This window comes from Scomber scombrus, chromosome 23 (assembly GCF_963691925.1).
Source record: "Scomber scombrus chromosome 23, fScoSco1.1, whole genome shotgun sequence".
Lineage (NCBI taxonomy): Eukaryota > Metazoa > Chordata > Actinopteri > Scombriformes > Scombridae > Scomber > Scomber scombrus.
In genome coordinates, this window is record NC_084992.1 from 20,512,110 (window position 1) to 20,537,495 (window position 25,386).

At 41.8% G+C, this 25,386-nt stretch overlaps 1 protein-coding gene across 1 annotated transcript in view; it reads left to right on the forward strand.

The window, feature by feature from the left end:
• Window positions 1-25,386, forward strand: part of sorcs2 (sortilin-related VPS10 domain containing receptor 2) — a 298,125-nt gene that overhangs the window by 73,150 nt on the left and 199,589 nt on the right. Inside the window, exon 2 of the mRNA XM_062444329.1 lies at window positions 5,341-5,408. Within this exon, the coding sequence (XP_062300313.1) occupies window positions 5,341-5,408 (68 nt within the window). The remainder of the gene's footprint in view (window positions 1-5,340; window positions 5,409-25,386) is intronic.

Here is a 25,386-nt window from a genome sequence, read left to right on the forward strand (position 1 = left end):
GGTCAAACTGCTCACGCATGATTGTTTTGAGCAGAAGTGAACCGAAAAATAAGGGTTCAGCTGGCTGTTTCCTGCTTTATCAAGCCTACCTGCAATACTCAATGATTGTGTTGCATAAAGAATTCTCAGAGAGCAGAAAACACTTACTCCTGCCTTTATAGACTTTTGGAGAGAAGTGATGTAAACAAACAAGACAAGAAAACACAAATTATCCTTCGTTTAGCAGGTATTTAGTAATAAACTAAAGTACTGGCACTGACATCTCCCAGAATGGCATACAATGGAACTTCAACATCCCTCATTTGAATCTGGCATGTCTTCTTCCTCCCTCCCTCCCTCTTTCTCTCTGTCTGTCACCTAAGAATTCCTGTCTGATTCTCTACTGTATCAAATGAAGGCAAAAAAATTCCCCAGAAAGAATTTAAATGAGGTTTAAGTCAAGGTTACAGATAACGAAAGAGAAAAAAAAGCTGGTGTACACACGCACCCTCATTGTGCCTGTGTATTCACGTGTGTGTGTTTGTGTGTGTGTGTGTGTCTGAGATAGAGCGAGACAGAGACGGCGTCAAAGTGTCACTGCAAAGTCATTCCCCAAATTTAATCGGCGTGGAATTTGCTTTTGTGGCCTCGAGAATATAAATTGGGCTCCAATTTTATTTTATGTTTTTTAAGAAAATAGACAAAAAATGACTCCTTTTTACTCTAGACTGTGATGAATTGTTTATGTGTGTGGTCTGTTTCTGGAGAATGCGAATCACCCCTGGGGGGATGAAGAAGGGGTGGGGGGGGGGGTGGGGGTGGTGGGTGTCATACACTTCGATGGAGTACTTGTATTTCACTGTTTTCGCTTTAAAAATGAATGACTGCATTCTTTCTCCAGAGCCTCGGAGTCTGTCTGTCTTTGGGCAACCCCCCCCCCCCCCCACATTTCCAACTCTCGTTCTTGCTTTCACATTTTCACTTTCCTCAATAGCTGATTGATAGCACTCCGTTCGCACACAGTTGATGGGAATGTCTCCGGGGGACAAACATCGGTTGTCAAGCCCCAGAGTTCATGGTCGACTCCATGCCATGAGCTCGCCTCTCAATGGGCTTTCTTGTCATTCCTGTAAGGAGTCATCCGGGGGTCCTGACCACCCTGTTGACTTTTCCCCAATAAAAGCCATTAGCCTCAATTGTCCGCCGGCTTACAAACAAGAAACCCACAGTGGCTGATTATGCGGTTGCGGTATTACAAGACACCTACAATAGAGCAACGCTTCCTCTGGCTCTGTTTGATTAGGTCATAGAGTTCATCACAAACTTCCTCGCAATTTGTCATCTAAATTAAAGAAAAAAATAAATAAAAAAGATGACAGAGACTTCTTTCTCTCATTGCTCATGAAAAAAAAAGAGCTTCCAGACTTTGTTCGCTTCAGCTTGACATGTTTCCCAATCCTTGTTGACTCTAAGTAGGACTCTGTGATTTATTTGTATTGAATTACAACGGACTGGCGCGGCTTTTTAATGCCAAAAAAAAATGAATTTTTTTTCCTTTTTCTTACTGCTCTGGTCGGTTTCTCAGACTGTGCCAGTTTTGCCCTTTAGACCAATGAGCTCTAGGTTAGACACTGCCAAGTCTTCGGCACCACTCCGTACACTAGAGGCAACAGAGGAATCTGGCTTCTGTGCCGTTCAGCAGTTTTGTCAGTGTGGCTAGGTACACTGCTGCCAAATAAACACTCTCTCTGCCTCCTGCCAGTAGTGATTTATGGCTGAATACATCCTCGCCCTGTCCACTTCATCCCCAAAGAAAAATCATTTTCCAGTCGAGCAGAAATCAGGCCTTGAAGACCGACACAACATGTGGATAGAGAGGCAGAATATTTTATTGGTATTGGCATCTAGGTGAATGATGCATACCTCAGTCTCATGAGGCACATGGACTGATGACTGAGACCTTTACATGCATAAAGACTGAGGATGGGATTAAGTGACACAAAGGTCTAATTATAGATTTAGGCTATTTTCACCAAGAGCAGGTCTAGACTGGACTCTTCAGCAGAAGTATGATTCACTTTAAAGCAGCCCTAATCTTAAATGGATCAAACCATTATGATGTAATATGAATCATGTTGCTCATAGGGGTAAAACCACATCTCTCATTTACCTGGCTTCTAGCAGCAGCAGGCAGCTCTACCTACTCAGCACTAAACACCAAACAAAGTTAGCACCCAGCGGCTAAAGAGCCACTTGTTCTTCCCAGGATTTCTTCAAATCAGAGCTAAAAGGAGAATGAAAATTGGAATTGTATTCATAAGATGACCAGAATACATCTCCAAATGAGTGTTAATATATATGGGTTGTGTAAATAGATGGTTTAAAGCCTTTGACTGGAGGCTTAAAGAGAAACAAAACCAGAACTAGCTTTGGGAGGCAAAAGTACTAAGTGTGCAGCATGGTAGATCTAATCCTTATGTCAGGGGACTAGTGCTGTTACTTTGCCTTTCTGCCTGCCTGGTAAGAGTGTCAAGCTTTGCACCAGTGTCTCATTAGGAGAAGGACAGCTGTGCAGAGGCGGACAGCCTGTTTCCAGAGACACCGGTTGAGTCACACAGCAGGCCGACGACCGTTCGGGGAACACTTGCTGCACGATTCGGAGAGCTTCTTATGACGGCTCGGTCGCAAATTCCAATATGGATGCTGCCTGATTCCTCATCAACAAAGGAAGATTTTCTGACAGTTAAAGGCATAGAAAAAGGCGGGTTGTGCGCTGCCACTGCATCTGTTCAAGCTGTTACCGAGGTTGTTATCAGTCCTGGCAAGTGGGCTGCCACTCATGGAAATATCCTCTGTTCCGGTTTTCAGGACTCCATAAACGTCTTTGGAAGCCAAGCTTCAGGACTGGAAGTCCTGAGTTTGAGCTACTTTGAGCCAAGCGCCTCGAGACTCTGCCTAGAAGCTTTGATGGCAGTCTGTGTAGTGGAAATTGGTCTAGAGCTCTCCAAGCTCATTCTGTATGTCCCCAGCTGTGACGCTCCGCTTTCACCAACCCTTGCTTTTTTGAAGGAAAAAAATCATTTAAGACACAATTAAAGACTACGCCTCAGATGAAGGTATTCTTAAAATGATCTGCAAGCAGTTGTAACAGGTTGTATTGCCTTGACCTGACACAAGAGGGCAACGTGAAAGCTTTGGGCACCTCTTCATGATAGAGGGTATGTTTTATAAGATTTTCTGAAAAAATATTTTGGCATGCACCCAGGTATCTTTCAGTCTATCTGATTCAGATTCAGACAACTCTATCATAGAAGGGCATTTCCACAGCATTCAAGCATCGACATGCCAGTGACAACAGATCAGATTATGGGTACAAAACACACTCTGTCACCCCGTGTATGTGGGCTTACATGAGGAGCACAACACAAAAAACAACACAAACTTGGAAAAGAAAAGAGCCACAAGTTATGACAAGAGGTGGCCTACATTTCAATGACTACTGTCGACATTCAGCAGCTTTATAGTAGAAGGAATCAAGGAATTAGATTAGTGGTTTGTTTTCCTAAGGGTTGCATGATAGCAGTGACCTGAGGGTTTTCTTTCATTTTCCCAGAGGCCACCCACACTGTAAAATGTCCATGCAGTAGTTCTACAAGTCACCTAAAATTAGAGAAAACTTGCAGTCTTAAAATAAGAGCCATAATTGTGCAGCATCACAGAGGATATGATGGTTGCTTTCCACATTAAGATGTTTCAGAAGTTAGCAGTGTGACTCCCTGGGAGCAGCCCCCTTAAACATAGTCGCCTGCTGGCAGCTGCCTCTGGGCAGCACCCCTCGGCCAATCAACTCCCCTCTGCCTGAAGGCAGGCCCCAGTTTTTCACTCGTTCCACTACCTAGAACTGCAAGCCAGCCTGTCAATCACACCTCTAAGCCCCACTGTGCTGCCTGACCCACTGGCACTCTTGCCATGGCAACGCAATTCCCAGCAGACCTTGCTGTCAAGAACAGGAGTTCTCAGAAATATAAAAGACAAGAGTCTCTGATCCACTGTACATGCATGGGGTTTGTGCCCTGAACCACCATGTCTTGCTCATATGAATAATACATTCCTACATGTTTTTTTTATGAAATATTGCAATTATATTTGTTCCCTAACCTGAAAACATACCTGCATTTTCTTCACAATACAGATATAATAAAAAAATCAGCACAAGTAACATGCATCTAAGCTAAATTCATAATTTTGCTTGAACAAGAGGCTCAGAGGAAGTCTGAGGAAAGCTCTGTGTGAACGTTGTGTTGAATCAAAGCGGCAAACAAGAGCATTATTTGTTCAGTGTAATAGTTTTTTCTAGCCCCCTCAAACCAAACTCAGCATAAAATCAGCAGCGGTGCAGATGGAGTTCCTCCACAGTGTCTCTAACTTGAAATATAAAAGCCGAGGAGAGATTAAGTTAAATCTTGGCCACATATTGCCCAACCTTTATGCAGGTCTATTGACCATTGGCTTTTAAATATACTGTATTTATTGATTGAAAACTTTCCCCTCAAGACTTATTGCCTGAAACTTATAAATGTTTGTTCCTGTAAAAGAAAAATCGATTTTTTTTGAACAAGATTCTTTTTATTTATTTGACCTTATGGGTCCAGAGGAGTTCTTAAACACTGACGGTTATATCAGCCCGGGTTTGTTGTTTTTTTCCTCACTGAGTTCAAATAGATATCAATAATTTTAATAGATATCAATAAAAGTATTAATAAATGAATAAACCAGTTACAATTTACAGCTATTAATTATTTTCAAAGTATCACATAAACGTACAATATGGTTTTAATTAGCTACATTGAATAATGAAAAACAAGAGAATACGGTTACTGTGACATGCTGTCCTATTAGCTTCCAGGTGTAAGTCATGAGTATGGATACTGTAAAACACATTTGGTACTAATTGTGAATGTGGAGGAGACTCAGATGAACATTGGATGGTGGCAACAGAGGTGTGGATTGGAGGTGTGAAGGTCAAAATATCTTCGCCTGCCTCACTGGATGCAATAACAGCAGAAGCTTGCAGAGGGTGGTTGCAACATACAAGATGATTGTTGCATGCTCTTTGATGTGATTCTTGGTGTAAATGAGCTATAGGTTGTTTTTTTGCAGCTGAAATTTAGACCTATACTGTCATTTAATTGTGAGAATTGTGCATCTTCATTAATGAGAACTTGAAAAAACAGTTTGAGTATCATTTTGATTATAAATGCATAAAATACATTGTCATTATGTCAACCCGCTCATTGTTTTCTTCAGTGCTGCCTTACATCTAAACGTCCTGTATCTCTCTCTTCTCCCCTTCTCTCACAGGTCATTCTGATCCTGACCAAGTACTACCACGCCGACTCCACCAAGGTGCTGGAGAGCTCTCTGTGGAGGTAGGCCAAACGTTTACACCGTGTTCGCTCTTGTCGGTCGCCTTCATGTCATGTCGGGGCCTCGCGTAGACCTTTCATCTGCGAGCGGCTTCCCTTTTTAACAGCGAGGTCGGCGCGGGTCTCGGTTATCTGCCGGCCGCGCTATCTTCAAGGACACGGGGGTGATACAGAGAGCTAGGACGGACGAAACATCAGCAGGCATGCTCTGAGTAAAGTGGGGGACCGGAGAGTGGCGCTGCGAGGCCAGAGCGGGCATCTGTTTGGGCAGATAGCATATCAGCATGGCACAGGGGCAGGACGGCGGGCATCGGCAGTGCCAGGGAAAGGGGTCAAGTCTGGCTGGCAGCGCTTCCTCTATTTAGCAAAGCCGCCGCTCGCCAAAAACACTTCACACTTCCCTCGCCTTTGAGCAGCAGAAAAAAGCTACTCATCCATTCCACTCCACTTCACAACAAGTGTATCTTGTGTGCTCGTATATATATATATTCTTCTTTATTCTAAATCGACTCCCTACCAGCTCCCGGGATGCTGCTATATAGATGAGCCTGACCTTCTTGTAGAGAAGGCTTAATTATATTCAAATTTCATAATAAAAAGTTAGAAAAATAGACAAGACATGGCTCATAACACAACTAAAATTAGCTGTCTAGAAGAGTGAAAGAGCAAAACGTGTCTGATGGCGGTACTTAATTCATGCCATTCACCTCACTGAGGGCTCCATGACTTCAAAGCTTCAGCCTCTCATTAGCTCTGACTGCCTGTCTCCCTGGAGGACAGATATGAATAATGTACATATTTTTCCTCCTTTCCCCCGTTGATGTTTTAATTGTTGCAATGCATGAATAATGCTCCAGATTCACCACCGGACAGGCGGCTTGAAAAAGAAAAAAACAAAACAGGTAAATGGTCAAAATGAATCTGAATTGAGGCTAAATCGACAGAGACAGAAGAAGCTGGCCAGTTGCCTCTCGGCATCATTGTCCGAAAAGGCCGAAATTACCATGAAATTAGCATGTTTCCAAAGATGAACCAAGCAGCCCACGGTTTAGTAGGTATTATGTGTGGGGTGCACCTCAGGTCCGTCGTAGCTGTCAGCTCGGCGTAGTGTGCGGACAGCCACAATCCACTGGCCTATAGCCTTTGAAGTCCCAGGGCTGTAGGATCAAACGAGAAAGATGGGGGGGAAAGATGAATGGGTTCGCCGTCTTGCCCTGTCAGTTGACGGTGATCAAGATGCAAGGTTTCACACAAGGGGAAAGTTAACGGCACAAAGAGAGGAGGAAAGTTTTCCAGGGCAGCTGAATTAACTTCTAAATCAGCGTTGGTCTTTAGAGTCTCGTCTTGTGTCAATTAGCAAAGTAGCATGATATGTAACACTTATAAATGTCTTAGTCACCTGCATGGACTCTACGCAGTTTCATCAGTGTCATGTACTAAACTAATTACAGTAGTAAAAACAGTTCACATACACATATGGCCTAAATGCTTTTTTTTTTAAATGTTTTTTTGCAAACAAGAATATAATCTTGTGTTCTCCTTTGGAATTAAAGTTGATGAGTTTCTGCATTTTTTGTTAATGCTGCTTCTGCTCTACTAAATTCCAAACAATCAGGAGGCATAAAACTCATCATTTCCTTTTTACCCTCTTATGAGTGGAACAGTTGGGCACTAATTATTATTCTAGAAATACTGGATGTTGAAATATTGCTACCAGTCATCACAGTAACTCTGTTATTAGGACTGAAAAAGTCCTCACCAGACTATGAAAGCATTTGGTTGTTTGCTCATGCACTAACAACCTACATTTAAGAATGAAAGTTCAGTTTTTTACCTGAACTTTAGTACTGTACTTGGACAACATAATCTTAACAAGGTCCACTTACTGGCTTTACCTGGAGCTTTCAACTGCATCCAGAGAAGAAATCCCTACAAAATACAACTAACACATGGTCAAAACTGAACAACTGTATCTCTGTGACAAATTAGCAAGTTCTGGAAAAAGCTAGCAAGTGGACCGTGCATTCAGATTATTTCTTTCAAAAGACCTACGTTTATATTTTCTGGGCATGAAACGTCTTGTGGTCATGTGAATCATGAAATAGCCTGATGTTGCTGTACCATCACAAAAAGGGAGGAAGGATGTCACAGTGGATGGTCGGGTGTACAAATCCTGCGATTTTTGTTTCCTGTTTTCGTCCTGTCTCCTACCAACATTCAAAGATGGTTTCTTGAAACCATTAAGCCCTAAATGTCCAGATCAGCACCATAGAGTTGGCAGATTCGGAAAAGACACAAGTCTTATGGGTTTTGTCATGGGAAGGTTCTGACAAATGACCCATTTTATCTTGTAGGTAGAAAAACCTGCATCAGTCAGGAAGGTCAGTCAGTACAAACTATACTGCTTATGTCCAAAGTTTAAACAAGACGTAATCTGAGAAGACTCGTGACTGTTTCATGTGCTGTCAAGTGTAAAGTTACCAGCTCGTACCTTCTAACTGTAACCGTAACCGCTGTTTGTAGAGCACGCTGGGAAATGTAGACATGGTAGTTTTGTCTGTCCTGAGGCTTTGGCGTCAGCGTTGGCTCTGTTATTATTGACGCCTGTTGCTCCAGTATATCGGTCCTTCACTTTGTTATGGCTGGCCCAAAGTCCAGTGTATAACATGCCTGATAAAAAGCCTCAAACATCCCCCTAAACAAGAGGGGAGAGAGAGGAGAGCGGTTACTCATGGGCCACCTGAGGCTTCCCAGGCGGTTTATAGTGAACAGCATCATGTCTTTGAGGTATGTAATAAAGCTATGAGAACATTTACCAGTAGGAAGATGACTCAAACTGTAGAACCGCAACTTATTTTCTTCCTGGCTTTCTTTCTTTCTTTCTTTCTTTCTTGGTAATAGGAGTCTCAGTGTGTTCAGGCTTTGGTCAATAATTGATGCTGTAACGGCAGCGATGTGTTTTTCTTTGGCTGAGGTGAATTACAGCAGTCAGAGTTCAGACCCCTGAAGTGAGAAGAGAAACACTGGACACTTAACACTCACATATCCTGCTGTGTGTGTGTGTGTGTGTGTGTGTGTGTGTGTGAGTGAGAGAGAGAGAGTTTAACAGTGTGTTATAGTCACACATCTGTGGAAGTGTGTGTGCTCCTACGGAACCTCTGAGTCTTATCAGAGCATCTTAGGGGGGTTTTCCACCCTTCACTCATTGACTGTTTATACCTGTTCCAAATGGCATCAGGAAAAAAGCCTGCTGTCATAGCCTCCTCCTGGCTACCAGATGTCTCTTTGAGAATTTTGTCTCTTGTACGTCTTTATAGTCTAATGTCCAAGCACATGTTCAGACAGTCCTACCTCAAAAGCCTCCGTGGTCTTGCAGAAACTGTGTTTGGAAAGGCGTTCTCAGATTCTGAGAAGCACTTCGAAGGCATTTCCTCTACCATCATTTTTATGTAGAGACAATACAAACCAGAAGACGGACAGTAAAGCTTTTAGAGTTTCTGGCAATGGCAGATGGCAGAGCAAGCTGAAGGCTGGAAATGAGACCCCTGCTGAGTTCCCAGTCTGCAACTTGATAAACACACTTAAATAAGACATTGTTTTAACCTGATGTCGTCCCTTTTTCGACCGGTCGCTACTTGCGCCTTAAAATCCAGACCAAATCCAGATACTGCATCAGAGTAAACAGAAGGAAAGGTGCTTGTAGATTAGACCGAGACGTGAGGATTTGCCGCCGCTTTACCAAACACTGTGATGACTGCAGGCTGATAGAACTCTTCTTAAGACTCCGTTGCTCCGAGTCGAGCCACGAAATACTCAGTAAACCTTTTTGATCCTCAAACCTAAAGGAGCAGATGTGCACTTCACGTTTTTTGGCTTGGATCCTCAGTGCAAGTGTTTCTTATTTTTAGATGATACATAGAGCTTTGGATATCAGGCAGTCGGTGCAGTCCATCTTGAATTTGATTGGGTGGAAGGGAGTGTAATGTCATTTTGTGGTCAGATTACCAGACACTATATCTCTAGTGGCGTTTTAATGTCTCTAAAAGGGCTAGATCCTGTTTTAGAGGCTTTTTCAGGCTGAAAATATGTCTTATCTTAAGTTAGTTTGGAAAAAGGTCATATATTAGAGCATGCATTTGTTTTAGTTAAACAAGATATAGTCTAGAATTTAAATGACCTGGGCTTGAATCCAGGTATATTGGATATTGGTTAGAAAAAAACTCCACAAAATGGGCCTTCGAGTCAAATCTTTAGTATTTATATCCTCACTTTTTGCTTTTAAGAAGTTGTTTAACCCAAGTGTCCATTAATTCCTCCAGTAATCACACACCCACATAAACAGGGCGTTGGTGTGGGAGTCGAGAGGTTATTTATAATTCATACCATCTTCACACATCTTTTTGAAGAAGCGAGGGGGGCTGGTAGCCATCGCACCAGGGGGGGCTTCTCTGCATTATGGATGAAGAGATCGTCTGACATGACAGCATTTCTACGCACTGTACAGTAGACGAACAGCACCACGTTTCCACAAAACGCTAACCATCAGTAATATGTTGGTTATGACAGCTAAATTGTCACATATGCTAAACTGCCTGACCAATCAGAACCACAGAGCCAGTTTAATTGAAGTTGAAAATGCACACAAACACAAAATATAGAAGAAAATTAGCTTTAAAAGTTGTAAGTGAAATAGCCTTTTCTTTTAATTGCATCTAATTTTGTCTATAGATGTAGATTAGTATACTGTATAACTTACATGTATAGATATTGTGTGAGTGTGTGTGCGTCTGTTTATGTATGTGTGTACTTTATTTGTTGTTGATGTATGTGTGTGTGTTTTTTCAGTGTATTTATGTGTGTTTGCTGGATTGTGTGTGCCAGGCGGGAAAGAGAGGAGAGCGAAAAAGAGCCTCCAGGGCTTCTTTAAGCTGAACAGTAGGGGGCGTCACACTTCTGAAAGACGCCCAATATCCACACACCTCTTCTATCTACTCCTCCTATTCCTTTTTCTACCCCTCCTCTGCACATGGACTCACACTGTAAATGTACGTTGTCTCTGTTTGTAACAAAGCCGCTCTTCAGAGCCGCGTTCAAGAGGCAGAGCAATCAGCGAGATGATAAGTGACGATGCAGGAAGTTGAAGCTTTGATGATTCCCGTGGGGAAGCTGTGTCACGGTAGCACACAAACCCGTTATACCGAAACAAATGAGAAGAAGGATATTGCGCAATTCTTTTAAAGCAGGTCAACATTAAAAAAAAAAGAAAAAAAAGTTCACAGGTTAATTTTGTGTGTAATTACAGTAAACAGTGAAGATGTCTGGCAGCCACATTATCCTTGTTCTTGCAACACTAATCAACAGTGTTTATGGGAAATCCTACAGTTGGCCATCCCTTCAATGCAGCACAGAAAATATACATCTGTTAAGCAACATTAGAAATTACATTGGTTTCTACTTTTAATTAAAATGAATTATTTAGTAATATTTTAAACTTAAAGTGTTTTTGGAGATTTCAGTCAAATCTCTTAGCGGATGGAGTTTGTAACCATTTCTCTTTTTCGTATTTACATACATTTTATATATTTTAGATTACTCATGTATTACTCATTTTTTTCACCAGTATAATCTATTTAGTATCAACACTGCTTTCCAGTGAGCCCTTCGTCTATATAGCATACTGTATATTAAAAACAGTGCCTCGATCACATAGTGCAGATACATGTGAGAGTCCTCCAGTCCTCTCCAATGTTCATGACAAAACGCATAAAGAAGCAATGCAAGAGGAAACGATCCCATGTTGCAAGTTAAATGTTGCAAATGAATTTAAAAACCAATATCGGACAGAGTAATACTGAACTCATTTCCAGGCTTTAGTCTCCTACATCGCCCAGCGAGCGCATCCATTGTTTTTCTCCCGTGTTCATTGGTCGAATCCAGTGTGGGAAAGAAGGATTCCGACATCAATAAAACACACAAAGCAATAGTATCAAAAATGGAGCATTCAATTTAAAAAGAGGTGAACTCGGTCACATTATGAGAAGTGTACTGCAGTGCAGGCAGACAGGCACTTTATTAATCCCAAAGGGAAATTAAAATTCACAGTACAGCGCTTAAATAGAAATGTGTGTGAACTCAAATGAAGGACATGCAGTATATCAGACAAACAAGTGCAGTTTACAGAGGACGTGAAATATTAAGTGAAAGCAGTAACTTCATTCCACATTTGATCGTGTATCTTTGTTTCAATTTATTTCAGTGTTTTGAAGCGGCTGCTGCTGCTGCTTTGAGGCTTATTGGCTGCAGGGAATCAGAGCAGCTACAACCCGCTCCCCACTTTGATGCCTCCTTAATCAGTTTGCTTCAGACGGGGGCGTGTGTACGCACACTAAAACGTACACGCGGTTATTCCTCGGTTACAAATGTGTTGATGATTAGTTCTCCCTGGGGTTCAGATCACCCCCCCCACCCACCACCCCCTCCCACCCCCACCCAAAACCAAACCAGGAGAGAGAGCCACAAAGTAGAAACATACGCTTTTGGGCTTAATCGAGACAGCATGTTTCATTTCCCCTCTTCACCCTCATCCTCATCCTCATCCTCACTTCCACTCCTCTAATTCCTCCTCAGGTTGATTCCTCTCATTCGCCCGTCTTTCTCTCTCTCTCTCTCTCTCTCTCTCTATGTGTCTCTCTCTCTCCCTCTCTCTTTTTGCTTTCTCCTCTTTCTCCCTCGGCCCAGATGGTCCGGGGTGCTGTAAATACTTAATCGACCCACCTCCACCACCTCATCACTTCCCGCTTTCATGCATATTTCACAGCCTGGAGAGAGAGACACATAGAGAGAGAGAGAGAGAGAGAGAGAGAGAGAGAGAGAGAGAGAGAGAGAGAGAGAGAGAGAGAGAGAGAGAGAGAGAGAGAGAGAGAGAGAGAGAGAGAGAGAGAGAGAGAGAGAGACAGCACCCATGAGAGGAGGATAGCAGGCAGTCTTGTGTTTGATACAGAACCAGTTCACCAGGGTCACACCATGTCAGAAAACACTGGTGGAATCTGTATGTAAGCATTCCAGGTACATATAGAACTTGTCTGAATGAGAGTGCTGAGGGAGGACTGACAAACACAAGCCGAATGAAGAAATCAATGACGTGCTTCGGTGATGGATAATTCATTGCGTTTGGTTAGAGCGAGGGCCCGCTCATGTCTCTATTTTCCACCTCTCTGTTTCCTGCAGTCACTAATAACTAGAACAAGAGATGTAGCCAGATATCTACAGTATGTGTTGCTGCTTTAAATGATGATTATTGTCCCTTTTTTCCACTTTATTATAAAAAGATTTCTCGCTCCTAAGGGGTCTAGATCATCAGTCACCTCCAAGGAGCAAGTGTGGATTGCAGGTGAAATGAATTACATATAACTGGCAAAATGTTGTCAGACCCTTTATTTCAAATCTAAAGCCTCTGCAGTTTAATGAGTTGAAGGAAATGGGCAGCAGAAGTCCCAAGCCGCAATTGAAAAGCAGACTTTGTTGCTCATAATCGGCCTCTTAACCCTTAAACCCAATTATAGATGAAACTGCCCACTGAAGAGTCTAACACCTCGTTGACTTGTAGCTATTTTTTTTTTTTTTTTTTTTTTTTTACAATTTCTCTACTGAGTCCACTAAACTCTTCACACAGTCAGCACAGCAGCAGTCAGTGTAGATAACCTTTCACTGCTTTGCATTTCTTGTTTCGTTCCACGTATGCACACTGTCGTCTAAACTACATTCACTCACATTTAAATTAGCGCTCTGCTGCATGCATCGATAAAAACACCTCACTCAGCATTGCTCAGTAGTGGAAAGTTTATGACCATCGTCGACATGATGAGATTGAGAAATTGATTGGGCTTAATTAGACAACATTTAAAAGTGTGACATTGCTTATAATACACAGTGTGTTTACTCATTATACAATGAATAGCTAAGATGCTGCAATCCATAAATCACCATGATAAATGTTATGCTGTTATTAATATATTAAAATGGTCCTCTTCCCAATTCCTCACAGACAGGTGAGCTCTGATGACAGATATAATACACAAGAGATGATTCAAAGATATCAGTGAACAAAGTGAACGAGGGACAGAGCTGTACAGTGTCAACAGATGCATGCTACAAGTCTGGTTTCAGGTTTCAGTAATGCAAACGTTTTGCAGAGTCGGGTTTTATATGCAGGTCCTCATGCGTGCCTGCGAAAGAGGAAAAAAGAACGATAGAGAGCACACAAACAATTATTTTGGCCGTCTGACAAAACTCGTTCCTGCCAAAGTTAAAAAACCAAACCTTGCATGAGTGCATTCTGGATGTGAGAGTAACTGTTGTGCTGAGTTGCATGCTGGTAAACAGAACTGTGTGGAGAGTTTATAACAAAAGGAATCCAGCATAGAGAAATGTGTGTAATGACAAGTAATAGCTCAAAACTCCACACACTCACTTGCAATGAGAACTTCAGGTGCGATCGTAGTGAAGATGATAAAGGTGCTATATATATTTTTAAATTGCTCACTGCTGTCTCATTAAAGCCTTATGAAACTCATATATATGTCATCCTTACACCTTAAATATCATCATCCTGAAGCTGTTAGGTCAGGTCCTGTCAGTCTTGCAATTCTATTTGGCTTAAAATATGTCTGCTACAGTTAAAATGTGTCATTTTTATTGCTACATTTTCAAAAGGCAAATAAATTCATAAAACACAGTTTGCATTGAGCCCTGTGATAGCTGCCAGCCCCCTGTGTTTCTGCAAAGAATAAGCGCTTATAGATAATGGATGGACAGATGATTTGCAATGAAAAGAAAAGGCCTCTCTTAAAAGGTTCTTTTTTAGTGTTTAATGCCTTTTATTAGATAGTGACAGTAGAAAGATGACAGGAAACGAGGGAGGAGAGAGGGAGAGAACGTTTTGTTACACGGTCCACGCAACGTCCACTGGAAGTGACTCAGAAGCATCTTCAAACAGCCTGTTTTTAAGACGACACATTTCCAATATCTTCTCAATGGCTCGGCTATGTATAGACGTGTGTGTGTGTGTGCGCTTGTCCAAGTACACATGTGCGTGACAAAAGATGTCAGACAGGGGAAATCACAGCTGAGTGGAGGGATGAAAGGGAAGGTGATTACACTGAGCGATGACTCATCCTCCTATTTTGAAAAGGATTCAGTTCCAAAGTTAAATTGAAACTGAAACTAAGAAAATAGACTCTAGAATAGTTCTTTATTTGACTATATAAAAGGAAAAGAAAAAGTCATTCACTAATACAGTTAAAAAGTCTTTAATCACTAACGCAGTTAAATTCAGTAAGCCATGTTTTCAAACATGTTCCCCGATTTCATAAATTGGTGTCTCAGATTAATCTGCTTACTTAAGTTCTTGTAAACATAGCGAATTGCAGTGGAAAGCATTATGTCATTTGTCAGTAAATACATGAATTCATATACATTCACATTACAAGTGAATCCCATGCTTCAGACATGACAGTTGCCCTGACGACAGGAAAAAACACAGCCAGTGTCTAAAGTGTCTGCTGGAAATTGGCACACTGGGCAGAGTAGCAGCAGATCATCAGCAGCAGCTGTTGCAGAGCTGGAACATGATGCAGCTGAGTTCGGTGGATATTGGGGTTAAGACTAAGATTACGCCACTTAAATGACTTGTCAAAATAGATTTATTTCTTACAGTGTGCCTGTAATTAATTTAAACCAAACTCTCCCAATTCTGTACATGCAAGACAAGATTCCTCATTTTTATCTGTCAGGAGAGGAAGTAGGATGTTGATGTGCGGGAACTCAGCTTTACTATCTGATTTGGTCTGAAATGAACTGGAAAATGGACAACTGTGCAAGCATGTGTCCATGTATACAGCATTATGCCATGCAGTGAGCACATGCACACCCGCAGTGCACGGACTGCAGTACAGATATGCTGCACACATGTCAAGGTGTGTTTTTGGCTTGCGTCTGAGCGCACGTATAGAAGTCAGATCATTTTCACACCGTGGCCGAACGAGGCCGTGTGCCCGGCCATCTGGAAGACGTTTCCCCCGTTTCCTCAATACATTCTTCCTGCGAAAGAGCGAGACACGTCCACAACTGCACACAGCTGGAAGAGAGAAGAGGTCCTTCTGGATTTGCTTCTGACTAAGCTGTGAAAGTAGACCCACAGGAAACAATAGCTGGCAGAGATTTCATAGCCTCGAGGGAGTGTTGTACTATCTACCTCTCTGTCTTCTCACACACATACACACAGGGGCTGGCTATGGCTAAGGAGGTTAGAGCAGGTCGTCCATGAAGTCAAAGTGTCCTTGAGCAAGATACTGAACCCTAAATTGCTCCTGAAGGCTGTGCCAGCTGTGTGTGTGTGTGTGTGTGTGTGTGTGTGTGTGTGTGTGTGTGTGTGTGTGTGTGTGTGTGTGTGTGTGTGTGTGTGTGTGTGTGTGTGAATGATTACAAACTCCTCCTGATGAGCAGGTTGGCACCTTGAATGGCAGCCTCTGCTATTAGTGTATAAATGTGTGGGTGTGTGAATGGGTGAATGTTGGCATGTAGTGTAAAGCTCTTTGAATGGTCGGGAGACTAGGCAGGCTCTATATAAATGCAGTCCATTTATCACACACACACACACACACACACACACACACACACACACACACACACACACACACACACACACACACACACACACACACACACACACACACACACACACACACTCTCTCTCTCTCTCTCTCTGTCTCTCTCTCTCTCTCTCTCTCTCTCTCTCTCTCTCTATCTTTATCCTCACTTCGTAGCACAACCATTTTTTTTCTAATGCAGCACTATCCACAACTTGTGTAATTTGACTTTTCCTCCATAGTTAAAGTTTTTACTTCTAATGTTAAGGAACTTTTCTGTCATCCAATCACATCGTTCCGTACGGCTTGGACACCATTAAAAGACATGTAGCAGCATTGGGTGTATTGTTAATTAGCTGTTAACCCTACATGACATTACATTGTATTCAGTTGGAAAATGTGTTGTGGCTTTAGAGATGGTGATGTCGGCTAGTCCTTGACTTGGACTAAAATATTTCTGCAACTATTGTTTGGATTGATATAAAGTATCGTACAGACATTACAGTTTCCAGAGTATGAATCCTACTGACGCTAGTGAGTGAGCCACAAAAACATAAAAACTAAAGACTATATATACACATATACATGATACATACCTATGACATGTACATATATGACCTGCTGTGTTAGCATTGTACTTGAGGTTGGATAATTCTACAGAAATTGGAAGCAGTATAAAGTCTTATTGCACAGGGTTAAAATATAAGATAAATATGATGATAAATTACCAATAATAATTAATAAATACAATATATTATAGATGTGTTGTAAGTGATGGATAATGGTTACTGTTATGCAAAAACCTTAAGCAGAATAACAACTCAAACCACTGTCTATCAAGCAAAAAAAAAGTTTTTAAAAAGAAAGTTAGAAGGAATATGGCAAAAGACAAAAAAGGAGAGGAAGAGAAAATGAAAGGACTAGAAGAATAATGCTCTTTCATTAGTGAGCATTAATTGATGTTTTAACCTTATGTCAGCCAATCTAATACTATTCTATGCAAGTGCTGAGATAGGGAGGCAGAGAACAAGGGAGGTGAGATGAAGACAGAGGTAAAAAGGTAGGAAATTGGGGTTTTGGACGAGCATGTGACATGTTAATTACACTTTAATAGAACAACATGTCATATCCCTACAGATAAGAGAGGAGAAAATTGCCTTGTCAACACCACACAGTTATGACAACTCGTACATGTAGTCATTAAGTGTTCGAGATTGTTTCATTTTCTACTTTGTGTCCTCTTTCTGTCAGTTTCAGCCTGCAGATTTAAATTAAACAAGCAGAAAATGTTTCCCTCCATTAGGTAAGAAATCTGGGCAAGCGTGAGGATGAAGTTAGGATGGAGTATTCACATGGTCAAACATACACACACACACACACACACACACACACACACACACACACACACACACACACACACACACACACACACACACACACACACACAAGGCCCAGGCTGCCCAGGCTGCCCCCCCACCCCTCCTGTGTGTTTGCATGTACATTAGAAACAGCAGGAAACTGGGACTAATCCTCTTGTTGGTACCTGCAGCACGCTCGCTCTCAGCTGTGGAGAAGAAACACACACACACACACACACACACACACACACACACACACACACACACTTAACTAAATAAACATATAAATTGATTGAAATACTACATGTTCCTCAGTGGCTGATGCCGTGGAGAGGAAAGCAGAGGTGTGAATGAGAGCTGAAGCGATTCCAAAAAAGAAAACACTGCGCCATAGATGCTGAATTCATCCAAAATTTAAGCCAGAATGCAAAACCGAGCCAGTTTAAACCGCTGAATGTTTGAATAGGCTTCCACACAGTATAATCTTTAGTTTCATCTTCCTTTCAGCGCCACACCTAACAGTGTGTTAGGCTCGGTGACTGGGTGTTTATCACAGAAATGCTTCTTTAAAGCTGTAGCTGACTTTTCTCTTTCAGTCTGCATTAATGAGTGTTTTTGAGCCACTTTAGGGCAGCACAACAAGGTCATATCCTTAAAAGCTATCATACTTACATGCAAAAAATAAATAATCAAAGAACCAGATATTTTGTGACACAGTCCCTGGTCTTTTAAACTTTGTCTATACAGAAAATGAGTGTGAGTTTTACTCGTGGGACCTCAGACAGCCGAAATAACTCCTCCTACCTCACTACTATAAAGCTGAAGCACAGAAGGAAGGGCCTCTAAAGGGCCATTAAAGGCTGTGTATGCATCCTCTGTTCTCAAGTCCTGATTGAGTTTGGAACAGAGCAGGGGGCATCACATTTTTGCCAGCTACACACACACACACACACACACACACACACACACACACACACACACACACACACACACACACACACACACACACACACACACACACACACACACACACACACACACACACACACATATCAGACTGTGGTCACTTTTGGGAACATTACATACACATGCCTTACCCTAACCCTAACCATCACCATTAATTGCCTAAATCTAACCCTTAACTTAACCACTGACCCAAAAAGCAGCTATTTCCCAATTGGGGACACAGCTTTTGTCCCCAGTTGGACAAGTCATCCCCAATTAACTGGTTCTATGTCCCTAAAAGTAGCCTATGACAGACTACACACACACACACACACACACACACACACACACACACACACACACACACACACACACACACACACACACACACACACACACACACACACACACACACACATATCAGACCATGGTCACTTTTGGGGACATTGCATAGACTTCTATTCCTTTCTTGAAGACTTGAACTAACCCTAACCACTCCTTGCCTAACCCTAACTCTCACCTTAACCACTGACCCAAAAATCAACTATTTCCCAATTGGGGATTTTGTCCCCAGTCGGACAATGCGTCCCCAATTAAGTGGTCCTACGTCCCTAAAAGTAGCCTATGACAGACCACACACACACACACACACACACACACACACACACACACACACACACACACACACACACACACACACACACACACACACAGTCACACACACACACACACACACACACACACACACACACACTCACAGTCACACCACCAGCGTGCCAACTGGGTTTTCTGAATAGACTTGGCAATCTCCATCGCTCCATCATCAGTAACACTTTAGTGGTCACAGAGAGCTCTTCATAAAGTCTTATTGCTGCTTTATTTATGAGCTCACCATCATCATCATCATCATCATCATCATCATCATCATCATCATCAATGAGCCTTTCAATAACACGGCGCGGATAATTACCGTAAAACAATGGCCATTATTACGTTAATGATGTCGTTAAGACATGTGCGCCGGGACCATCATATGAGCTTATGAGGTGGAGTCGTGGGCCCGCCTGCTAGGGTTTTTCTGTTTGGTTTGGTTTACGACTTTTTATTAGGTGTACGTGCAGTGAGGAGGGCTAACTGCTTCTCCTAACACTTTAAGCCACATTAATGGGGTGAAATGAGGTGAAAGGAGGCTGTGGTGATTTCTTAGAAGAGTGCTGAGTTGGTTTAGATTCAGACATGTGAGAATGTTATACAGCTGTGATCTCATCCAGCTACAGGAAAAGGTCTTTACTTGTAGAATGCTTTCATTTACTTCAAAAACTGCTTCTTTGCCTTTGTTGGGCAGTTAAAAGTGTAGCTAGACAGGGAACATGACTAAAGAGAGGGGATTTTGAGGTTATTGGGTTAGAATATAAGAATAGTTTGGCATTTTGGGAAATGGTTTTACTTACTCATATTTACTGTGTGAGTGGTTATTATCTCCTCGTGTATATTTCCCAAAATGTCAGTCTTTCCTTTAAAAATACTGATAACACTTAAAAGAAAAACACTTTTTCAGTAATGGCAGTTTTAGATCTGATAGGTCATTGGTCAAGTTTATCAATAAGGCAGTTGATTTTAAGCCAGTTTGTCATTTCCAACAACTATAGTAATGGTTGGTCTGAGGCTGTGAGAGCTGATCTCTTGTCAGCATATTTTGTTCATGAGTCAGAAAGCCAAGTGTATAAAATTAGGTTTGAAATTTGAGGAAAAATAAGCAGTGTTGTCTGCTCTGAAACGCTGGAGGCCAGTCCACTGAAGAGGCTGAAAGCAACCAACTGAAGAGCCTCTGAGTTAACAATGCTCATGCCAAACTCCTGTATTAAAATGCACAATTTAAAATAGGCCTTGTTTGTAGGTGTAAGGGAAGCAACATGGATGATGTTTTAAAAATAAATTCAGCATTGGTGATGGATCGAAGTGAGTCTTTGGTGCACTTAATGTTACCTCTTTGCTGAAGAGTCTTTGGCGATTTCATTGTGGCCGTCACCCTTGGAACAACTGCCACTCGAGCTGTGCAGCCTGGCAAATGCTCTCCCTCTGGCTGGGGACCTCCTGGGGTTCAAAATAACTCCTTGAGTGCTAATGTTGACTGACAATGGCTCCATTCACCAGTAACATCAGATTATCAGAAGTGAATCCCAATTGTCTCTGATGAAAGTCTGTAAAACTACCTGCATGTATGGGGTAGGTGCTGCTAACCCCTTTACGTCATTGAGCCATTTTCACCCAAAAAATCATGAACACAGAAATGGTGAAAACCAGTTTAACAATCTAACTCAACAATGCTGGCAATGATAGGTTAGAGACTAGTTCAGTGTATGTGTAGAAAACAGATTTCTATGCTAAGTAGCAACCTGCCACCTGATTTAAAAATGTCTGTGCACTTTGGAGGCATCAGTGTTTTAGCAGAAGCCAGGTCAGGCCCAAAGATACTGGTCTTGAGTACTTGGAGCAGTAAGTCTTGTCTACTTTCCAGTAGACAGTAAGAATACCGGGGGAACCCACCATGAATTCCAGTCAACACTTCTGGCAGCGGCAGCAAAACCACCCAGACTCTGCTGACAGGTCTGATCCAGAGAGCCTCAGGACAGCAGAATGAGAAGGACGAGGGAGCGTGTCCAAGGAAAGAGAGCTGATCCATGAACTAATTTGGCGAGAGGAAAATAGTGACATTTTCTATACAGGATAAAGAGCCAGGAGCTGATAGAGGATGGGTTCAGGACACTGGTGGAGGACAGAAACATTTTACCCATGATCACTTGGAGCCACTGGCCTTTTTCGGAGTGAGCTTCCCAGCTGGCTGCAGAATTAGCTGATAGGAGGCCAATTTTACATTTGGCCTGAGGATGTGACAGAGAGAGCATTCAATGGAAACAAATGGGTGTTACTATTGTAGAAGAGCTTTGTGAGGACTGGTAAAATGCTGAAATGATCACCAGGATAAGTTTTTACCATGGATGATGAGTAGCATTCATTAGATATTTTAACTTGTGGGTTAGAGAATTTATACAAATATCCCATCTGAATCAAGGCCATAAAGCATGTGTATATTAACCAAAAAACATGGCTCTAAATCATGATATGTCACACTTAAAACAAATTGTTACTTTCTGCATGAATGTAGCCACAAGGGTCCATAAAGGTCAGCCCCGAAGTAAATCATCCAAAATGTATGGCTGGGTACCGCGTTCGCCAACAGCACACGTAGCAGCAAAGCAAAATGTCAAGAGGTCGTCATTTTTGAATGGTTGGATGTCCATTACTTGTGTTCATATTGGAGAATATCAAGGCTGTTATCAGACGCCAATTATTTTTCCTCTTTTGAGGAAAGTCGGCAGATTAGAAATATTGAAAATAGATGTAAACTTTCTGATGTTTTACAGATACAGAAAGCTGAAAGTGAGTTGTAATTTCTTCTGTATTGTACACACTACTAAGACTGTCCACACGACCTTTTGATAAATAATATTTGCTAGAGTTAGCCGCCATAAGCTATTGGTCATATTAGACCAAGTAAGACTGTAACAGCAAAGGCTCTGAGGTGTGTTTTATCAGTTATGAGTTCACCTTTTCATTTCTAAGATGAAGAATGGGCTTTATCCTTCTTTCATAACTTACATAGTTGATTACATGACTGTTTTTTAGTAATTTATGAATTATTTAGTAGACATTAAGGTGTGGAAGTTAGACTATGCATGTTATGTTCATGATACTGATAAGACCTGACCTAACTGGCTGAATATATCTACCCTTTAGTTTCACCCTTCATACCTTGTGAAACTTGCAATTCTGGAGAAGGAGAGAGGGAGAGATGGATGAATGGATGGATGGAACATTGAATAATGGAGTGAGAAGCTGAAAATCCACAGCCTTGGCGTGGAAAGAGAAAGAATTATTGAGTGCGAAAGAGAAAAACAATCTCAGAGAGGTGTGAGCTAGGGTGGCTTGGTGTATGAGGGCTTTGATAGCAGCAGAAGGGCGGCATGGTCAGAGCTGCCCCCCCTCACACACACACACACGCGCACACACACACACACACGCACACGCACACGCACACACATTCTATAGCAGGATTTCACTGTTGCCTGAGGCGAGAGGGTGAAAGGAACTAAGCCAGACCCAATCACCACTGGCTATCTCAATAAAACATGAAACACATATGTATATGGCCTCTGTTCAACATGTCCTCTTGGACCTTACATCATGCCAGCATCCCCCAACCATACTCACACACACATACACACACACAGCTGTTTATGAGGTCTGGGCTGAAAGCCTGGAGAGGGTGGCTGAGAGGGCCCAAGAGCAAAAACGAGCCAAATTCTGACTATACACACAGACTTCGTTTTCCTAGAGGCCTCGCTCATGCAACTGATCGCCAGCCCCCTATACCAAACACCCTTCACGTCTCCATAGTCGAGGAAGTGCCCGGTCGTAGCCATCACCATGACTACCAACTGCAAAAAAAAAAAAGCAACAACATCAGCAACCTCGCAGCACTCAAGCTCAAACGTCCCACATGTAATACATTCATTTAAATGCCGTCAGCTGTGTAAATAAAGAGCGGGAAATCAAAATTGTATCTGACAGGAGATTTAATTATATTTGACTGTTGGGCCATCTTTTTTTTTCTCTCTCTCTCTCTCTCTCTCTCTCTCTCTCTCTCTCTCTCTCTCTCTCTCTCTCTCTCTCTCTCTCTCTCTCTCTCTCTCTCTCTCTCTCTCTCTCTCTCTCTCTCTCACTACCAGACAGTCTAAGCGACTTATGATTGCTGCTTATGTTCTTTCACTTCCCCCCGCCAAATTAAAACACACGACTCCGACTCACACAAGCAGAGAACACTGGGAAGCCCACCAGGGGAGAAAAAAAAAAAAAGCACAGTACCTTATATGAAATGACTCAAGATGACTTAACTTATGATTTTGGACTGAAGAGAGGGAGCTTTGGCCTCGCTTAATCTAACCAGAGCTTCTTAGCAGCTTTTCTCATTGGCATGCAGGGGGGGGGGGCAGTGGGGGGTGGCGGGCGGTGGGGGTTTAATGGTGTTTTAATTAAAGCTGTATTTGGCTCTGCTCACAGCGCGAGACAGTCCCCTCATCCTCCCCCCCACGTCATCCCCCTTCTGTTTTTAGACCACTTCCTCTCATACGCTGTAAAAAATGTCCATCTTTATTATGTGTTTAGGGTATTTGTGACCTCACAAAGACAGTGGAGCTAAAGCAGCTTTAGTGCCATTTTCCTCTGATGTTTGTCCAATCCCGTTCAAGCCCCCATATATCATGAACCGGCTCAGTGTCAGCGACAAAAAAAGGGAATCACACATGAATAAAGCTTCTAAAATTACATTTGTTATCAACTTAAGTTAAAATATAATAATGTTAATAACTTAACATCAGTACAGATTGGAAGAGTACGCACTGCTTAATGTCATCCACCAATACCTGCAGTCCATCATACAACAGAAAGTATCTAACTTGCTCTCCATCTGTCTCCTGAAAGAATGTGAGTACCTGACACAGCACCAACATATACATCATTTCCAAATTTACAATGTTGGTCCACCTGAAATAGCTCAGCTGTTAAATGGATTTCCATCAAGTTTATTTTTCCCAGAGAATAAATCCTACTGAGATTAACAACCCCCTGACTTTTCCCCAACTACCATGAGATTGACATGTGTGGTTTTGAGTGAAGTGTCTTGACAACTATTTGGATTGTGTGTTACATATTCGAGATGAATTGTAATAACTTTAGCGATCCTCTGACTCCCTCCACCATCTGTCCAACACTTTGGCTTATGACCAAATACCTTTTAAAACTAATGACATTCCCATCAGCCTCAGCTGTACTGTGCGTTTAGCGCTAACAAGCTAAAGTAAAAAGGTGAACATGGTAAACCTTACCATACCTGCTGAACATTGACCTGTTAGCATTCTCATTGTGAGCATGTGAGCATTCTAGCAGCCTCGTTTCTCCGTTTATTTAGTCAAAATAAGAGTGTCAGACATGTGCACTGAATTATCATGGAGAGGTTTTAGTTATTCCTCGCACATGCAGTCACAATGAACACAATGAGTAATACAACATTTGAAATTAGTAACAGTGACAGAACAAAGACAGACAGTAGAAAGTGACACATTTGAACATTCTAACAGGCCACTAGTAGGCCTAGTAGTGGTAGCCTGACATTAAAGTTGACACCCCTATTCTTTTTCTTTAAAAAAAAATCATTCATGATGTTTATTGTTACCACATCAGTCATTACTTAAATATGTCAAGGTTTATTAGACCTTTGTGGGCAATGCTGTTTTATGGCAAAATTGGATTTTTTACACATTATACATTTATCTTAATGTATTTAATTTGCAGGATTAGCCACATACCTACAGTCCTATCTGATTATCTTCATCCATAAAACATTTCTCAATTGGTTTTCCAAAAAGCCTCCATAAGACATACAGTATATTAATCTTTTGACATAAAGTTCCAGGTGCTGTGATGGAGAATTTTAGCAGTATCGCCTTCTCCGCGGGTACTGTGTAAATGAGATTTTTTGCTGTGCCTCCAGGAGACAGCTCCGTCTTACTAGCAAATGTGCCTGTGCTTAGTTTCAGACACTCAAAGGCCTTTTTGAGTATTAAAAAGTGGGGGGAAAAGGCGTGTATAGGACAAGTGAGTCGGATTTATCCTTATTTAAGACATGTGACTCATGCAGTATATGACCCTGACTTTACACTTGTTTAAAGAATGTCATTAATAAATTGAGAATGATTTGAAATGTATAGCCAAGATAGGTATATCACAAATGAATCAAATGTTACCTAACCTCTGAATTCCATTTTATTGTAATTAATTGAAGAAATGAGTCAAGCTGTGGCTCAATCCTTTTTTTCAGCTGAGTATTTTTCTGCAGTGTTTCAATCTGCATTCATGAGCTGGTGGTGAAGAATTTGTAGGAGAGGGTACAGATGAGGTGGGCTTTAGACTGCA